At 45.4% G+C, this 20,367-nt stretch overlaps 1 protein-coding gene across 2 annotated transcripts in view; it reads right to left on the bottom strand.

The window, feature by feature from the left end:
- The window catches only part of LOC311445058 (uncharacterized protein), a 155,319-nt gene that overhangs the window by 60,388 nt on the left and 74,564 nt on the right, over nucleotides 1–20,367 (bottom strand). For both annotated transcript variants that reach the window (XR_014698175.1, XM_084536743.1), the window contains one exon: nucleotides 9,660–9,747. Coding sequence is in view for 1 of the 2 variants with exons in the window: in XM_084536743.1 (XP_084392869.1) it covers nucleotides 9,660–9,747 (88 nt within the window). In the remaining variant the exon portion in view is untranslated. The remainder of the gene's footprint in view (nucleotides 1–9,659; nucleotides 9,748–20,367) is intronic.

Genomic DNA, 20,367 nt, shown 5'->3' with positions numbered 1-20,367 from the left:
ACTGCCTCCAAATCCTCTCCAGGTAAATGGACCATGGCTGTCTCGCTACAGAGACGGGAGCAACAAGGGACAGAGCCCCCTGAGGAGTTAAGGGAGAGCCATGCATGGATGATGGCAGTATAAAAAAAAGATTCTCTAAAACATCAGCACAGAGGACTGTCACTGGTTTACATGTGAGCCTGAGAGGTTTAAGTCCCTTTCATCCCCTGTATTTTCCAGTAAGAGCACTTAAAATAAACATTTGGTTTGACAGAGATCTCTTCCCGATGTGTCTGATTTTATGAAGCACTTTGAGGTCCTGTGGGGAGGAGGGATGCCGCACCACAGGGCTTAGGAGCTGTTTGAACGCTCCTTTTCCATGGCACTGCTTGCAAGCCCAGCAGCGATAGCTGAGCTGGCTTGTACAGCCAGTGCCTCGGGGGGACTCTCCTTCAACAGTCTTAATCCCAGGATCCACTCCTCTTTGATCTTTCCCGTCCCTGAGATTTACAGTGTGTAGCAGAACCAGCTCCTCTAATGCCACTGTCTTTACCTCGCCTCTTTCATTTTTAACTGATAGGCTTTCAGTCGCTTGCACATCCCCGCATACCCTCTCTGTTTCCTGTGCACTGGTACAGCAGTTCACTCATCACCTGCAGCATCCAGCACCCACACCTCCAGGCTTCCTAACCTCTGCAGTCCACTTTCAGCTCTTCCCCATAAGCTTTGGTGATTAGATCCTTCAGCTTCTCTCCTCTTTCACAGCATCAAGGTACAGCTTCTCATCCTTGGATCCTTGAGGAGCTCCCCAGCTTTCTTCACCACTTCTGCTCACTCCTACCCCTTTTGCATTAACCCCTGCTACTTAACACACCAACTCCGCTGCTGCTACGACACAGACCTGCTAAAGTTATCTGTGGTTTGCAATCTCCTCTCAAAATCTGCAAGAAATTGCAATACCATATTAACAGCTGAGCTAGAATGGAATTAGTAATAGTTATAGTACATTAGTATCAGTACTCCGACCGGTCATAATTTTTATAGTTAGTTTACAGAACCCTCAGAATCATGATCTCAGCAAGTGCACACATACAAAACAGTCATTTAGCAAGTGCTGCTGACAGCATTTGAACATGACACAGAATCTCCTGGCTCTGTAACTCTGGTGACTCAGTGGAGAGGATCTGAACTTCCTTGTCATTATTAGCTTAATGAGAATACCTTAGTGAGTTTTCCTCTCTCCAGTTTAGAGAGGTACATTTGGCAATGGCCACATCTCTGGAAACCAACCAGCCTGCTGCAATTGAGATATGGTAGAGAAGTGCTGTGATGACTACACATTGCTCAACAAACTGCTTTCAGTGATATGGAGAACTACTGGGGCAAGAAATAAGGGAGCAGGGATTGAAAATAGCAGGAAAGAATATTAAAGTGTAACATTCAGAGCTGCAGAATACTTGTGTCCATCTGTGCACAGCAATCTATGTCTAAACTTTTCTTCTCTGCTGAAGCTGTTACACATTTAGAGGAATTACTGAATTTTAGGGGCAGTTCCAGACTCACTCTGAACTGACATTTCTCATGCCTTGGTAATGGATTCAGGACAGAAATAGAAATGACTTCCCATCCTATTCATTCTCATTATGAACCCTTCTCTCCCTTCTGCAATCAACATACACGTATATGCTTACAAAAAAACATACATATCATTACACTTTCCAAAACTGCTCGCTGGACTGGTAGAGATGCCAGTGTGGATTAAGTCTCTCTCTTGAGATCCTCTAATAGCTTTGGAAGCTTTAAAAGCTTCATATTTTCTATTATATTTATTATTACTTGAGCAGTTATCAGAATTAGATGTTTTGCTCCAGTTATAGTCTCCTTGCCCAAACAGAAATTGTCGTACCAGCCTTTAAAGCACAGGTATGGATCAGCAACGCACAAGCTCTAACAGGAATGACCACCCCACAGCCTATAACCCTGATCCTACTGTGTGCCTGCTGTGTACAGACCCCCGTACAGCCCCAGTGAGATCACTAAGACCCCATAAAGCCATGTGGGTTTTGTCATGCAGATCAGATTAAGAGCTCAAGGCCTGGTAATATCCTCACTTAAATCACCCGTAATACGCTACGCCATCTACTATGAAGAGAGCAGGAGAGCTAATGGTTTATAGCCTCCACTTTACATACAAATTCAGCTGTACATCTGTCCAATAGTCTCTTAAACTATTTCCAAAGGGCTTTGGTAAAATACGTTATTCTAATTGTTAATCATCAGAACATCACAGCTGAAATGAGAAAAACACTGAGAAATACCTTAAAATACTCATTACAGCTGAAAATGTCTATTTCTGACATGCTTTTGGAGCCAGGAAATCCCTCATGCTTTCCTCTGCCAAATATCACATTCAGTGTCAGTTCCACCATCATTTACATCGAACGCTCACCCAGCACAATGCCAATAAAATGCCATCCAAAGCCCCTCCGTGCCCTCAACCTGGAAACACACGAAGGTTTCTAAGCAAGGGAAGGTCTGACCTGACCAGCACCTTTCTCAGGAAACAGCCGACAGCAGGAGTCCTGCTCATGCATGACCTTAGGGTACCTTTATTGGGAGCCAGCCTTTCGGTGCAATTGGCAGTATCTGCACACTCCCTGCAAACCAAACCAGGAGCATAAAGGGGTTGGAAAGTATTTAAGCTTTTAAGCCCCCAGATCTCCCTCTGAAGGTGTCCTGCTCTTCTTTTCTAATTCATTAGAGAATAAATCTGTGATAAGCAAAGTAAATTAGATTCAGTGACATTCTGCTAATTGAGTCATCTTCCCCTGCCTGGCTTGGCTGGGTTTTTAATTACCAGCTAATCTCATCAATATGGTGGATGACTGGCAGTGTGCAGATCACTGCCGTACAACCGCAGCGAAATAGAAAGAGAAGTTCACGGCTCATTGCCTGACCCGGGCCTCTTTTGTCATACGCAGGAATAAATTGGGCAGATCTGCCGGTCGTGTAGTGACCTCGAAGTATGGAGAACAAGTAGGATGACGGAAGGCAAACAAACAAGCAAAGCCAGCGGAGCTGCTGGGAAGACCTGCAGCAGCTTCAGGAAGGAGGGAGCAGGAGGGAAAAGGGCTCTGCAAACCCGTCCTGCATGCCAATGAAGTCCTGCTGCAGCGAGGCCTAGCGGCTGCAGAGGGGATGAGCTGTGCAAGAGACAGCTACAGTGGTTGGCACTTTCAAACTCAAGCCCACACAGCTGGCTGGGCAGAGACACAACCTGCTTTCCTGCTGCCCCATTAAACTCAGTTGCATGAAGCAAATTTCCGAGGCCACTGAAAACATGACCTGGACATTTCTTTGCTGCAGTTCCCAGCAAAACTGACCCTGCTGTCAGATCTACACCGGCGGATCCCAGCCTGCAGGGATCCAGCCAAGATCTTAAAGCAGGATCAAGGCTTGCATTTACCTGCACCTGTTTCTTTGACGTTTATTTTTAGGCATAGCTATAAGACTTAATAGTCCAGGATAGCTTACTGCCTCCAATAAGAGATTTCAGCCAGAGATTTTTAGAGTAAAGATGTGCAACCTTTAAATCAAACACTGGATTCATAAAGCAAAGACCATAAATATTTCTTATGCTTTATAATTCTCTCAAGCCTCACACCTGCAGCGCTGACATCAGTGGAGTTTCATATCAACTTCAAAGGGGGCAAGCTCAGAGTTTTTATTTTTCCGAAGTATCTTTTAAGCTTAAGCTTCCTATCTATTCTTTATCTGGCAATAGTATGTTTGTTAGGGTAATGGCCAAAAGCAGCCTTTTTTGAGAAGAAACTCAGTTCCATTTGTCTCTATAATGTAACTGTTAGTGGCTCAGACAGTCTCTGGAAATGGCCAAATAAACGGCTGCCCAGCACAAATATGTTCTGACTGTATAAAGTATTTATAAATCATCCATGTCATCCAGGAGCCCGCTCACTTAGAGCATGCTGTTTCAGGGAACAGCACTGACACTAAGTGCTAAACAAGTCACAAAAAATGAACATGGGAGGGATGCAAGCACCATCGCAATAAAGCCATTAAACATCAGAATTAATGTCTCTATTTTAATCCCAGGAAGAAAGGAAAGGTTTTTAAGCATACACTTAGATCTCTTTTAAAATGCAGTCCTTAGAGAGCCCGTTTGGGCACATGCATGCTTTCACAGGAGCAGAGGAAGTAATACTGCTTTAAGAAATACAATTATTCCCTGCATTTCTCACCAGAAAAGCCAGCAGAGCCGATGCAGCCCTGCATGGAGCATTGAGGGGAAACAGAGGAAAGGGATTGCAATAGCAAGGGTCCTGCCTGCAAACACCACACCCTCTTCTAGTTCACATTTCAGAGTCCTTTGGAGGGAGACCACTGTGCAAAACCAATGAATATTTCATTCCTAAAGGCCCTCACATGCCTGGGGTGAGGTGCAATGATTATACCTCTGTCAGCGCTGCCTGATGGCAGCTGGGGCTGCCCAGGGGTGCAACGGCCAGGGAGAGGCACGGGCAGGGACACAGCTTCAGCACTGCAGGAGTAACTCAGCGTCCTACAACAAAACTCTGCAGGGCAAAGCTTTGTGCTTGGACTGTGTCCATCTGAGAGGGGTTAGTCCTCAATTGCCTGTTTAGCAAAACCGGTCTTTATGTTCTGCCTGCAAACCCCCACCAAAGCATTCCCAGCACCCAGCCAGCCGTTTCCTTGGCTGACTTAAAGCCAACCTGAGCGCCTGCATAGGTACCTCTGAATCCCCCCTGCTTCTCTGTAGGGCAAAGTTTAAAAGTAATTATGTACTTAAGTAACTGCATAGATTTTTCTTAAACTATGTAGCCAAAGGCTGCAGACAGATGTATTCCCAGGGGCCAGGGAATCGCTGGCTGCATCTACTCTGCCCAAGCTGGATTGCTGACTGCCATCCTTAGATAGAAACCCAGCAGACAGTGATGTCTCCCAAGCTGACAACAATGTAGAGGGAACAGAAAATAAAATACCAATGGCTCAAGTGAATTCCACCAACCCTCCCTCCCAAATACAACAAAAACCCCATGTGAATATTTGCTGGGCAGCCAAGTCCTGAGCTGGTGATCAGAGGTTGGTTCTCATGAAACGAGGCTATTGACTTCTGTGGAAAACGACTGCTCCAGGAAAATTCAAGATGAGACATCACACTTGGCCTTTCCTAGGCACTTGAGCAACTCACCAGAAGAGCATTCAGATACTTTCTCAACCTATTTTGCTTCCTACAGAAGGAAGGAGGAAGTGCTACAGCCAGCTCCTGGCATACATGTGCTGTTTTCTTCTCATCTGCTGTGAAAGCAAATTGACCTCAGCTGTTTGCTGCAATAAATCTTCTCCCATTTTCCCCTTCCTTCATTCTTTTCTGTTTAAAGTTATTTTTACATTAGACTTAAATACATTATACTCATTTTTCTAGGAGCCCTGACACGTTGTTAAATGACCATGAATCTATTTTAGTTGCACCTTAATTTATTAACTCCACTGCCTGCCTCCAGTGTTGGTGCCTCTATTGTAGGATCATAGGAGGTTTGGGTTGATTATCCTCCTAACTATTTCATATGCAGAGCCATTATTTCACTCTGCTCCACGCTATTATAATAAAGCAAAAAGCTCTCATTTTTTCATTTCAGCTCACATTGGGGGACTACATACCTTATTAGTTTCTTCTAAGTTCTTACATTCTGCGTGTTGTGTAGTGCAGTCAGAATACAGATGTGTTCTGCCCTCAAAAGCTGCTTTGCAGAACACAGCAATGGAGACAACCTGAAGGGAAAGCATTTCTCCATCCATTTTTTTAAATCATGTGAACCAGTGATTTTTAGCTCCTCTGGCTCCTTTCCCTATCGATGCCACCATGCTGTCACCCTTAGAGACATATAATTTTCAGCCTGCCCGCCACAGGGATATTGGTATCAATTTCTAGCTGCCACTTGGTCTCCAAAACGCTTCTAACCCCACAGTGGGCCTCAGCATCTGCTGCTCTACAAAGCCTGAGTGAGCAAACAAGCATCTCCACCTGCCAGCTCCCAGCCACCAGCCATGCCTGGAATAGGATGTCCCCAGCCCATCAACCAGGACCGGTCCCATGAAGGCCCAAAGCTGGTCCCATCCCGCTCCCCAGGTGTTTTGCCCTCCCTGAAAGAGCAGCCATGGTTTCTCCAAAGAAAATAATCTTGCCCCTTTTCAGCAGCTCCATCTGCACGCTGATTTTTCTTTGCCTTGATCAGCCAGTTTCACTCGAGCTGCTCTTCAGTCTTTGACTCCCACCGCTGTTTGCAGCCCTACCAAATTTGCTAAGTGGACTCAAGTGGCCACAAGTGTCTGATTAGCACTTGGTGGCCCCCGGGCAGCCTCGTGCCACCCAGGGGTGGGTGACCTCAGCTACGCCAGGATCGGAGCACAAGGCAGCACGTGTACTGCAACACCCCAGGGCTGCCTGCAAAGAGCAGCCCCTCCTGTGTGCCGGAGCAGCTATTGATTTTTCCTGCTGTTCTCAGGGGAACTCACAAGAAGAAAATGATTTTCTTTTAAGTTCAGGCGCAGGAGTCTGCCTTGCTAAAGGGCTTATCTTCACACAGAAGTTTTACCGATTCGGCTTGAGTTGCATAATTAAAGTCGTGCAACCCCCCATAGTGTGGAAAATCCTATAAAAATGCTTTATATGGAGATAGCTGCATGAATTTAAAGTACTCTCCTACCAGTATAAATACCACCCTCCATGAGAGCCGCTACAAATATAGCTACTGTCCAAAAGCATACATCAAGGAATTTTACAACTCTTCTGTGATGTATGTCACTGTACGGCACTGAGCAGCGTGTGGAGCTCAAGCCTTCCAAACACTGAGAGCAGATGAATCTTTAAAATCTCAGGAGAAAAAAAAAGATCTATATTTTATATCATATATTTATATTTTATATTGAGCGTTAATTTAAGTGCCAGTTATTTCTCCTTGGATTTCTAGCTCCAGTTCAAATGCGTTCCGATATATTCATTACCATTCAGTCTGTTTATTTAGCATTAGAGCTGGCTGAACTATTCATTACTCATTTAGCCTACTTATTTATTTTTATTTATTTATGGTAAGTGAATCTTCACCAAATAAATCCTAGCTCTCCTCCTGCAGTGTTCAGACTAGCAGCATTCCCTGGAGACTTTGGGAGAATGATTATTCAGACCCATGGTCTATTCACATGTATCAATTCCCCATTTATTCTCTGGGGTGTGTACCTGAATGCCTGAGCATTCACGATGCCTCCCAGGAGTTCCTGCAAACCTGTTTCTGGGACCAAACATTATTTCCCATGGAGTTGTGCTATCACAAACAAGCAAACAAACAAACAATAATTAAAAAAAAAAATTGCAATCCTCCCTCTGATACCCTGCCTGAGCACTCCAGCCATCAGTGTGACACGATGCCATGTATTTCTGGGTGAATGGCAACAAGTAGCTCTCGTCCACAGCAAGCCTGGCTAATCCACATCACTAATGTAGATTCTCATTTGCATGCTCATGCTCATTCTCTCCTTGCATGTTTCCAAGATAAAAGAGCAGAATATTTTGCTGAGATTGTAAATATCTCAGTAAGAGTGGGCAATATCTCAGATTACCTCCCAGTACACACTAGCAAGGATATAAATAACTGAACCTTTCCCATCATTACTGAAAGAAAACAAAAAAAGAAAAAAAAAGGACCAGAGAACATCATGTGCCACAGCATCCTTATTTTCTGGAGCTGACTGTACACTCCTCCAGAGTTCACTGCCTCAGTCTGCTCTGGTCTGCATTATATATTGTCATGTTTATTTTCAACCACTTTAAAAGGCGCTGCTGGATGGATGCTTGCACACACCACTCGGCAAGATTTGAGAGGGCAGCCAGGTACAAGCTACAGTTCATTCCTCTAACAAACTGCCCTGCATGCTGTGCTCGTTCTGCAGGAGGTTAGGACACTTCCTAAGGCGTTACTTTCTCCTGTGCCACCTGCCCAGCTCTTAATGCCCTAGCACAGCAAGAACAGACAATGCTGCTGACCCTAAAAGCTCCCTGCACACCTCTTACACACCACAGCTTGTGAAGCATACGCCCCAGAGAACAATGGGGAAGTTCTCAAGCTGTCATCTCTGTGAAAAGGCGATTCCCACAGCGATCCTGGTGCTTTGCTGCAGATAGAACAGCACTGAACACAGGGTGAGGGAGACCACCAACCTTGCCCACAGCAGCCCTTGCTGCTTTGCTTCCCCTCAAAACGGCAGTTCAGATTTCCCAGCAGCAGTGGGTATTTTTCACTTTCAGTTTCTCTTTTTCAGCACTACCTATATATTCCATTTTTCACCCCTGCTATAACCAAGAAAAAACAAAGGGAACATCAGCATCTGACACCAAGAGTAGAAATCCTGCTCATCTTTCAATTCCTGCCTTAGCGGAAGGGAAATGTTCTTGAAACATGGCTTTGGGCAGGAGGGCATTCTCAGCTCTAGGCGTACTCTGTGCAGAGGTTCTCATTGCCTGGAGACATCCTCAAAACTCCTCCTCATTGATTCAGTCCCTGACCTTTCAGTGAACCAACTCCCAAATTTAAAAACACCAATGACTTGAATATGCTTAACACAATAACGAGCACTTTCCCCAGCTGTTATCACAGTGAAATCTTTTCTATTTATTTACCCCTAACTCATTCCTTTAGCCAGCCACCAAAAAGCCAAGAGTGTTCAGCTTCCACTCTGTTTGACTTCCCTTTCAGGGCTAAGAGGGATAATACATGGGATGATGCACCAATTTTCAATTTAAAATCAGTAAATGTTCTGTTTTCAGATTGTTAGTTCATTCATCTTCTGCTGCAACAATAATATCCATCTGAAGGATAATCCTGCACAGTTCAGGCTGCCATCACCCCCACGTACCACACTGGTGCCCAAAGAGGCAGAGGTTTCTGCAGGGCTCTGGCTCTGAGCACTGCAGGACCCTGGGCATCAGCTCCTCTCTGTGCGACCCCTGAGCTGCTCTCACACCTGCACCACCAGCATGCCAGGTTACCCACCCATCAGGCACAAACAGGCAGCTTGTACTCCGTGTGAATCCAAGGGTCATGGGTTAATTCGAGATCTTCCAACAGATAATCTCAGGCTGTTTTGTTCCATGCCAGTCCTAATCTGTTTTATCACATACTCCGCGAGCTCTGCCAAAGTTTCCAGCTGGACCCTTCAACCTGTCACTCACCAGATCTGCTGCAGGCCCAAATGTCTTCCAGATCCTTCAGTTAAAGTCTGCCTCTCTGAAATATGCCACGTTAGCAGAGCAGTACTGAGACATCTTCAGTACACCGACCCAGACCGTCCTCCATGTTCCCCAATCACCAACAAGTATGTGAAGTGCACCAAGGCTACCGCCCTGAGAAACAGCACCTCTGGCTGGCTGGCTTTCCAGAGGTGCTTTGCACATAAAACTGCAGAGAGAAATACTGTTCAGTCCTTTTCCAGCTGTCTTCAAGATTTAGCAGAGCCTTTGGCAACTCTATTCATCCATTCAGACTATTATCTTTCCTTTATGGCACCATACACTTGTTCAACATTTACTTATGGCCCAACATATTTGAAAATCGCTTGTGCCCCAGCGGTGGCTGCTCTGCACTCACCCATCACAGACGTCCTGCAGAGCTGGCCCGGAGGCGCGCCTCGGTTGTTTTTCTAGGAACTCCGTGCATTCACATTCTGATGGAGGTCCTGTGGGAAAAAAATGCAAAACTATGAAAATCTGAAATTATAAAAGCCAAAATAAACTAGTTTTTGTTCTAAAAATCACCTTTTCCTTATTCTTTACTTTAAAATAATGGGAAATGGCTCGTCATGCTTACAGACTGCATTACTCAACAAGGTGCTGAGAGTTTCCACCTGCAGTAAAAGCCTGATGGATCTGTGGCAGATACCTCCACTTGCACTCTCCAAATCACATGCTTTAGCTCACAGGCTGCAGCATTAAGGCAGAGCTGTGAGTCATCTCCAGAAGACTTTCATGAAATGGTTGAACTCGCCTGTTGATCATCTTGAACTCAAAGCCATGGCTCTGGGGTCGGTCCTCCCCTTCTCCTAACCAGCGCATGGCTGGGACGCGGTGACTCATGGTGAAGTCAAGAGGGTTCAGTCCACCACCTTTCCTTTGGTAGGAAATGATTCAAGATTTCCTGCTACTTTTTGTATACTTTTTAAAAGCACGTCTTTTAACACTGGCTTTTATAGTGATGCTTCCGATCCTCTTCACCCCACAGGGTTTCAGATCACAGATGGTCAGGGTTAAGCACTGAGCAAAGCAATTCTGGCCATCAAAGGACAGTGTGAGAACATGCTTTGTCAGAAAACAGCAATGTTCAGAAAGGCTCTCACAGCATTCACGAGCATGCAACACTTCCCTGCTTCAATCTGCTGCTGCCCATGGTGCACAGGGATGGGCACTGGGGATTAAGAGAAGGGAAAGGTTCCAAGTCCTTTTCATTCCCCCCACATAGCTTCACTGTGCATGCTTTGGGTGACCTCTTCATCAGTTCCACAATTAAATAAATCCAGTATCTTTATGCTATCTGCCTATCCAACATGATTACCCACAGCTTGTTGTCCTAAGGACACCGTGTCAAGCATATTAGGTCTGGCAACTGGCTCTGGTACCACTCTCACCTTTTGTCCTGCACCACATAGGGCCTCCCTTCCCCCAAAGCACCTCTGAGGAATTCCTGCTCGCTTTGATCCCATCAGAAAACAACCTGGTACATTCTTCTATAGAAATATATGGAGACCCATGTCTGCTAGCATGCTGACCCTCTAACACAGCCGAGCTGAAGAGCTTACGTAGCTTTACAGACATGTCAAAGATCTTCTCAGATTAACAAAGGACCCCAAGGTGAGCAATTTTAGTGGGGAAAGCATGATTTTTTTTGCAGGCAACTTCTTCCTGAAGGAAAAAAAAAAAAATCTAATTTCAGATCGCATTTGCCAGATGCAACTTCGGTATAAAGTTGAACTCAGCTTTGTCTAAAAGGCAAACCTTCAAGATTCATACAAATCTTTGTGCCCTACTAACAAAGCAGTAAAACTCCAAGCAAATTCACACTCTCCAACCTCAGGATTCCTTAGCAAGATGAGAAATTTTTTTATTTTGATTTTTCAGTTTCATCTGTAACTTGGGAAGGACAAAAGTCTCTCGCTGTATGCAGTGACCAGGTCACAGATGGGCCTTTGTTTGTGGCAGGGGATGCTGGAGGGGCTTTGCGGAAGGCCCAAATTCTTGAATAATGCAGGAAGTGAGAAATTATTTAAACAAAAATAGTTTCTGTCTAAGTCTTCTTACAGATCCTCACTATCCATGTCATGTAAAGAAACTAATTCTAATTAAGCAGAGGTTTTGCCATGCTTCTCATCATAAGGCCCAACAATGGCACAATTCAAGTGCATACAAGTGAATGTCATGATCCCTTTATTTCCCGGGGCAGCTGTAATCACTGCTCCTAGAGGCTCACAAAGGAGGGCAACGCACATCCACCTTCCCACAGCAATAATACTGGGTACTTGCAATTAACTAATTGGCAGGAGAACAGGCTGAGATTTTGGTATTGCTACATCAAAATCTGGCTTGACTTGTACTGACCTGGAGACATTCCCAAGAATTTGCTCCACTCCAGTTAAAGCTCTACAGAATTAATTTCTCTTTTGGATGTCATATCCTTTATTTCTTCCCATTAAATAATATGCTTCCAAATTATCTACCATCCTAGTCCGGGAAATGCTTTGAGAGACAACTGTCACAAACTGCTTACAGACTGCCACGTACACTGCATCATACGGGGCATCTGCTTTGTTTTGGTTTTTAAAGGCTCGTTAATGTCCTTCTCTCCATTTATCATATACACCCACATGCATCTCCCCTTACAGGAATACAAAGACTAAGAGATACTTTGTTCACGTGCATGAAGCTGGAATCTCTAGCATCAAGAATTACTTTCCTACATCTGTTTTTCCTTCAGGCTTCGTGTAGCTCATCAGTGCATTCTGGAATGACAACCCTACATGCAGTTCCAGTCTTGATAAAAAGAACTGGTTAAACTTCAGTGGTGATTTTGGCTGTACTACTGAGTCACTGAAAGGAAAGAGGGTTTGTGATTAGAAGAAATGTTAACACACTCCTGAGATCTGGCTTCAGCTCCTGACCCTGCCTGGCTTGCGAACAGGCTGAGCCTTCTTCCTGCCAAAGCCTTTGCTGAAGGTGCCTGCTTTGTTGCAGAAGCTGCAGACACTGGCAATGTCAATACAGCGCCTGTAGCAAGAAGCTTCTCAGAAAGAAATGTACATCAATTCAAATAATCCTAAATGCAAGGCTTAGAAGGAATGACCAGGATCTAGGCTTCAAGCAGCTTTAAATTGCTACTCCAATTAATACCTTCCAGTCTGCGGGAAGGCTGACCTCTTTATTGGTTTGGTGGTTGTGGGGAAATGTTATTCTGAGGTTTACAAAATACACAGGCAAAGGAAGATGGTGCAAAGGAGGGCTGGTGATCCCAGCTACCCGGGAGATCTGATAGGGCAAATCTGATTAGCACCATGACCAAAATGCTGACCTCTGCCCCGTCCCTTGTATCCATTACCCATACAAGCATCTGCAGCGTCACTGAGAGGACCTTGCCACTTCTTGCCCTGGTTTTGGTTTGCAGCTTTTTATTCTCAGTGTCTGAGGCCCATCTTTCTTACTGGATGCTGACAGTGATAAGGAACAATGTTCTTGGCATCTCATCAGATGTTGTACCATGGTAAAAATATGTTTGATCACACCCACCACTCCTCCAGGGAGGCTGCTGCATCATTTTTGCCTTACTGAATGTCCAGTTGAAGAACATGGGATTACACGACTGTGCTCAGCAAATCCTGTTGACGGCCACTCACAGAGGTTCAGACCTCTCTTCCCAGGATGCCACCACAAGCCATCGTGTCCTTGTGCTGAAAAAGTCTCCAGTGCAAGGCAGAGAACTGATGAGAAAGAGCAAAATCTGTCCTTTGGAAATTCTGAGGCTTCAAAATTTGGCTTTGACTTGAAACATAAGAGACACTGGTGAAACAGAGGTCAAGAAGATGACAACGTGATGACAAGGTCACATGTATTTAGGGGAATTTTAATGCTTTCCTTTTGACTCCTATCTGACATGTGGTGAACTCTAAAACATTGGCAATGCTGCAGTCTAAAGCTCGCCAGCCCATCCCAGATCCATAGGCGGGACTTGGCTGGAGGTTTTGGGAAGGGCTGCAGGATGGTGGCCAAGTGATAGGAACACCTAACCGGCCACGTCTGAAGGACGTCTCCCAGCCCTTCAGATGGATGTCTGATTACATGACAGGGAAAAGCGCTGCTTAAAGCTCTCAGCTACTCAAGGATGAGCAGCCAAGACTACACCAACAGAAGAGAAATCACCACACACTTCATTTGGCTGCTGTTCTCTATGGCAGGTGACTTGATCCAGGCAAGGATTAATCTGAGAAGTCTTTGATCTCATGTACCAAGTGATGAATTGGGTGAGTAGAGGGGTACCTCTAGTTTCACTTGGAAAAACAGTGAGCCTCTCAGAGAAATACACTGAAACTGAAAGCTGCGATCCCAATTCGAAGTTTGAACGTTTCCAGTCCAGTCACAGTCCTTAGCTAAGTCACACTTGCATCCTACAGAAAACCAACAAAATTCAACTCTTCCTTTGCTCTACGCGCCCTTCAGGTTGTTTCTATTCCTGTAATTTGTCATGCCTGTATCATCCATGTCTGTACCTTAAATATGAATAGGGAGCTAGAATTAGTGAGTTTTAGCTAATGACTTTAATTGGTGTTGAATAGCTGGCGTTGAAAAGCCTCCTTTTTGACCTCTACCCAGAGAGCTGAAGTGCTTATTATGGAGCTTAGCTGCAGTTTTGCAGTGCCGTGAATGAACGTTATATTCCTAGGTGCTGCTCCTCAGCAGCATCCCTAAAGGACACGCCCCATGAGCAGGACACCAGCATTACGGTGCCCGCACACCGAGACCAACGGCACCTACGTGGCATCAACCTCTGAGCCAAGGACTTCACCTGCTACAACCAGAAGCAGGCAGGACGGTGGGTAAAGCTACCCTCTGCTTGATGTCAGGGTAACCACACAAATCATTCCGTGCGTCCAGGACTGGTCACGAGTAGGGCATGAAGAGTGGGAGACCTGTGGGACCCCAACGCAATTACAAACGAAAAACAGGATGGTGAAAATCTGCTACATCTTCTGTTCACTCACTTCAGGTAACCCAACACAGGCAGAAATGTCAAAACCATCTAAAACGATACGTTCTGTAAAACCTTCAGGTGATATCCAGCGTCCAGCAGGTGACTTGTAGCTGCCTCAGGTGATGAACGCGCAGCAACGCGGCTCTCGAAGCATCTGAGGTGGCAGCACTGTAACACAGCACAAAGCCACAACGTGCTGCATAGGTGAACGCTTTGCAGAGGAGCGAGGCCGTGTTTGATAAACAGCAGCTCTGACAGACAATCCCATCACAACTGGGGCTTAGAGGTTTGTTTCAAAATGAGACTCAGAGCCATAACACAAAAAAAAAACACAACCTCTGAGTAATAGCACTTTGCAGGATGATATGAGGAAGAATTGCTTTATTAACAAATAAAAAAATAAGAGAACAGCAGCTCAGCCAGATGTTATTTGGAAGGCTTGACCTGACAATTGATATATTGATACCTAGTTATTGCCAAAGCAGAAGAACTCAATGAGATGCATCTCTCTCACATGCAAATAAATCAAACGGCTCCCGCAGTGACACCCCGAGTGCTGCCTTGCATACAAGCAGCAAAGGCAGAAGGCTCAGGGAAGATGCAACAGCACGTCGTGCTGCCCAGCCAACGAGCAGAACAGAGCACACAGGAATCCATGAGGAAAGCATGCAGCAAGCAAGGCAGCTGAGGTGGCTCTTTGGGTGTCAAGGAGCAGCACTGAGTCACCGAGAGGGAAGGACAAGCGAGTGATGTCACAACAACAAAGAAACCACGTCCGAGGTTAATGATACACTTCTGTGGGGGATGAGCCAAAGGAATATTGCTAATGAGCCAGCAATGCTGCAGCATTAATTAATTTGGGATCTAGTAGTAGAGTAGAATAACCAGATCGTAAATCAGACCAATTAGAGCAGTCATAACAAATCTATGCAAGAGAACTTCACTATTCCATAATAATAATAATAATAATAACCTCATAATGGAGAGCTGCCATATAAAGATCATGCTAAATGTGTTTGCAGTTGAAAGGCAGAAACGTACTCCTTTTAGGAGAACACCACGGGTTGCCTTAGTGAACGGATGGTAGCCGGAGAGACTTTCAGGGCACGAGCACAGCTCCTACTTCCTATCTCTGAGCAGTCCAGAATTGCCATTTCATTCTGTTCGTCCCCTACAAGGCCAACAAAGTTGGTGCCAGGGTACAGTAGCAGCTAAAGAAGTGAGGCCAGAGTTACAAACTGATGAGAAGCACCTCGTGCTGATCCAACTGCTCCAACCACCCCGCAAAACATGCCGACCCCCCACAGATGCAGCAGCTCAATTTTAGGGAAGAGCATTAGGCAAGCCAAAAGCTTGTAACGATGCTGCAGACTCAGCTAATATCAATTATCGTGGCTCCACTAACCACAGCAAGGCTCTGGCTCTCTGTTGAGATAACAAGCTGCATACTGCTTATCTGCCATTAGGCACATGGCAATAGGAGACACGAGAAGGACTCAGACTGCAGCGCGTACCAGGCACATCTTGCCTAACGAGAACAAAACCCGGTGCCGGGGATGCAAAGAGGATGGGAACGGGCACAGCAGCGCTTGCACAAAGGCAGAGCCCAGAGCAGCACCACACAGCAGAGGGGCCATTTGAAGCAAACAGTTTCTCGCAGTCACCCTAGGGCTCATAAAGGCGAAGTAAGGATGGCCTAGGAAAAGCTATCACAAAAAGATAAGGATATCAGAAATTCATTGTCTTCTGCCAAAGCAGATAAACTGAATGCTCAGCTCAAAGCTACAGCCAATTCAGCACATGTGTTCCACTGCCTCGCCATTTGGCCGTATTTGAGCTTTTGTGGAATATTACCACTGATGGATTTCTGTGCTCATTTGACAAAAGCTGCAGTCACTAGAAAACATCATTACAAGAGCATCATATGCATTTCCTGATGTCCTGTCTGCCAGAATGTCTCCACATTACGGGTGTCCCATTTTCACTTTACACAGAAAACAGTTCCACCGAACACGCTGCGGAGACAGACAGCTGACTGCAACAGCCCTTCTGCTGGAAGAGGATCGGTGGGGAATGACAGAGGCAGGTTGTCATCCTACTGTGATTTACACTCCACTTTTCTATTAAAGAATAGCTGTCCTTCAAACTTCTTTTCTAGGAGCATTTCCAGGTTTCTTTCTCTACGCTTCTCTTTCAAGTAACTGGAGAAGGAGCTGGAAGGGTATTTTTCCCCCTGCAGCATCCATCACTGCAGCCACAGGAAATCCTCCGGCTGAATATTTTTGTCTGGAGCTAAGAGTACTCCAGCTTCCAAGCCGGTGCCTTAGTAATAATCACAGCGTGGTCTATCACGTCTTCCTGACTGCAGACACCCAAAGCACATTATTTTTGTATAACCCTAGCTCTCCAGAAGCGCAGTTCCCTCCAGGACAGAAGGCAGCAAACCAGCAGATCAGAGCGCGCTAGCAGGCTGTGCCCTGCACAGAGCACGCACACACCGCCTGGGAACACGGGTGGAAAAACCCCGCATCTTGTGTGACAAAAACCTATCCTCCCTTACACAAGGTGCTGCAGCTAAATGGCCTAAAATCTCAAGCACCACATCACAGCTCGGAAGGCCTAAGAGTTGGGAAGCAGCGATATGCTCCAAGCCAGCAACACAACATACACATTAACGAGGGACCTGCACTACGAAATGCAGATTCAAAGCTGTAATTCCCAAACCCAAAACTTAAGCAACGGTCCCGATTCATTACTGTGCATGGAACTGTACCACCAAAAAGCCAGCAAGGGCAGGGGGATGCCCCTGTTAAACACCCTGAGGGGGGAAGCAGACACCCAGGGTGAAGAGAAGCATGGCAGAGGGATGTGCGTTTTTCTAGAGCTTTTAGTAAAGCTCAGAATTTACATGTGAAAGCATAAAAATCACCATTCACCTATCACAGCTTAAAAAAAAAAATGTTTAGGCTTCTCCTGAACATACCACACATGTGCTTTGTTGCTGTGATCTATCTCAACCCTTCAGTTAAGGAAGAGGATTTAACAAGTGCAAAATACCTGCTGGCAACTTCGGCACTGGAGCTAGCAAACGTTCCTGCACTCAGAAGCCACTTGAATTTGGAGAACACGGACATTATTTCCCAATATAACCTCTGTAGTCTTCTCTTTCTGTTGCCAAAGAGATAAGGACTTAATTTTGGTTGTTGAAGTTTTATTACCTCTCCCAAAACACCAATTAATAATTTCCCTGCTTATTCTAGCAGAAATCCTAGACAGACTGATGATACTTTCCTTCTACCAGCTTCCTTTGTGTTTTTTTCCCCTAAGTCAAAAGCCTTTATTTAATACTTTCACATCTACATCATAAGGAACTTCCACTTACTCAGCAAAAAGCTCTGCTCTTCTGCCACTAAAATGCCTGACACACAGGGGACAGCCAAGCAGCCTGTGGAGATGCTGTACTATGGGAGGCAGTCCCCACTCGGTTCCCCTCCCTTTTTGAGGGTCCTTCAACATTCCTGGTCTCAGGACAATTACAGGGTTGCAGCTCAGCAGGTTTGAGCCCCCAGAAGAAGAAACAGGCACCAGAGTCTTTTCCCTCATCTTTTCTCAGCCTAATTTTCAACTGAGGCCATGCTAATAGTCTGTTGTGGCATATTAGAAACTCAGGTCAGGAGCAGAAGAAACCCATTTCTCCCATTATAATGCATCAAGCTCATTACATCTTCTGCTCTGTTTAGACATACAACTTCTGGGTGTAAAAGAAGTCTTTTATCTCCTGCTCCTGAGGCAGGCAGGCTGTAAATAACACTGCTGTTGGCCAAGACACCCCAGGAACTTTGAGAGCTGATTAAAAAAGTGCAAATCAGGGATTGTGCAGTGCAGGAACCTTCTGCTGAGGCACAACAGAACAAGTTTCCTTTGACAACGTAAGCAGCTGTCACAGAAGCGTTGCTGCTTCATCGCTGAGCTCTGATGGAGCAGGAAGATAAAGAAGAACCAGCACAGCAGCGCTCTGAAATCTAAGGAAAAGGATGTTCAAAGAGACACGAGTTCACCTGAATGTTCAAAAAGCAGAGCTTGGGAAATAAAGAACCTAGAAAAACACATAACTAACTCCTCTCTTTGCACGTCCACCAAAGACACGGATGTCACTTCACTTCCACTCCAAAAATCTGTCAGAAGCTGTGTGTACACGGGGAGAACAGCAACGCACAGCGCTGTGTTCATGCAAAAAGCCTTAAGACATCTCTGGTTTTGTGTTAAACACTGGTGCTGCTGTGGGATTATGAGCTGCTGTGAACGTGAAGCTTCATTTAAGCAACAAAACAAGCAGTGAAAGGAAGGGTTACAGCAGAAACTTCCAGAACACCAGCACACATCTTGTTAATGGAGGTATTTTTTCCAAAGAGTCACTACGTGCTGGAAAGGCAGGGTCAGGCAGCGAGTGCAGACGATGCAGGTGAGGACCAGGAAGCAGCCTGCTTAGCAGCAGCACTTCTTTAGATTAAGGCTCCAGTAAAAAGGCCATCCCAGGCAACATGAAAAGAAAACTTCTTTTTTAATGGTCTTATAGATCAAGCCACGATTTCCTTCGGTCACAGAGCAACCCCTTGGAGGAGCAGGCTGACCAGCATCCCTCCCGGTTAATCAGCCCATCACCACTGCTGTGCTCCCAGTTTCAGCAGGTGATGTGATAAGGGCTGCACCTGGCCTCGGTCCAGCAGGCAGCACACAATTCCTCTTTGGATGGATCACCTGCTTTGGCCACTCCTCTCCGGCAGAAAGCATCAGGACTACAGCAATGCGAAACATAAATCACAGCTATTCATCCTTGTCCTCTGATTTATGCAGGTATTGAACAAAAAATCCTCTAACCTGGCACAGCCACACTTTTCACATGAAGCAGCACTGGCAGGGCACGCAGTACCCCTTGCCCAGAGGCTCGTTTTCTGCCATCCCTGCCTCTTTGGGTCGAGGTCTGGCTGAGCTTGCCAGCACACACACACACACACACACACTCAGTCCACAGCCACAGGCAAGTACATCTTAAAACACAGCTTACCATGCAGCAAACCGACCACAAAACAGTATAGAGAGTAGATGCAATACATAGATGTGGAAGATGAAGAAGGTTCATCGAGACCTATCATCAGGCTGCTGTGGCACCTTATGCCCATTTGTCCATCTGCAAAAACGCCAGAACAAACCCCATACGCACACACATGCCTCAATGACCCAAGCAGGGAAGGTACCTGCAGACTTGCAGCAAGGAATCAACCTTCCTTCCCCTGTAACACCAACAGCACACAGGTCACTGCAGCAGAGCCTCCAGCCGCCTTCTGCTACTACCCATTCACACCTCAGAGTCCTCTCCGACCACTCAGAGCTCTAACTTCACGCTGTAGCAATGAAAACTAAATGCTATCAAGCACGTTTAAACATCCTCACATAACAGATGCATTAAGGGATATTTTATTTAGTGAGATATATGGACAGGACCAGCACTGACTTATTCTCAGGCGATAGTGAGGTCATTTCCCATCAGGAGTTTGACATTTTGTTGATTTGGGCCATAAAAGGAACATTTTTTTAATGTAGCAATGGACAGGTGAAATTAGAACTAAGATCTGTATCTACTCTGAATAATATTTTTCACATTATTTCCACTCCAATATGCTTAACTCCATCATTTTTTATTTCTTCCCATTATTTAAAGTCATCACACTGAGTTACAGCAGTTGGGGGAATAGGAAAGCACTCAGCTGCATGGAGCTATGCAGAAGATGACAAAAAGCAGAAGAATGTGCTCAGGCTACTTGATGAATAAAAATAGAAATTTACCACTGTTTCACCTCAAGAATCCTATTAGCAGCTAAATCTCTAATAGAAGAATACAAAAGCTCAAATCAGAGAACTGGAATGGAATAATTCCAAGGGAAAAACAACATTTTGATTTAGAATGGCCTTATTAAGTGGTATCAAGTCCTCTCTTCTTTAGTCCTCTTTCTGAAATCGTTCAATACTGTTCTAAGTTGCAAAAGCATTGCTCTTTTCTTCTCTTTAG

This window comes from Aythya ferina, assembly GCF_964211825.1.
Source record: "Aythya ferina genome assembly, chromosome: 15".
Lineage (NCBI taxonomy): Eukaryota > Metazoa > Chordata > Aves > Anseriformes > Anatidae > Aythya > Aythya ferina.
Note: the sequence above shows the minus strand (reverse complement) of the source record. Positions and strands in the feature narration are given on the sequence as shown.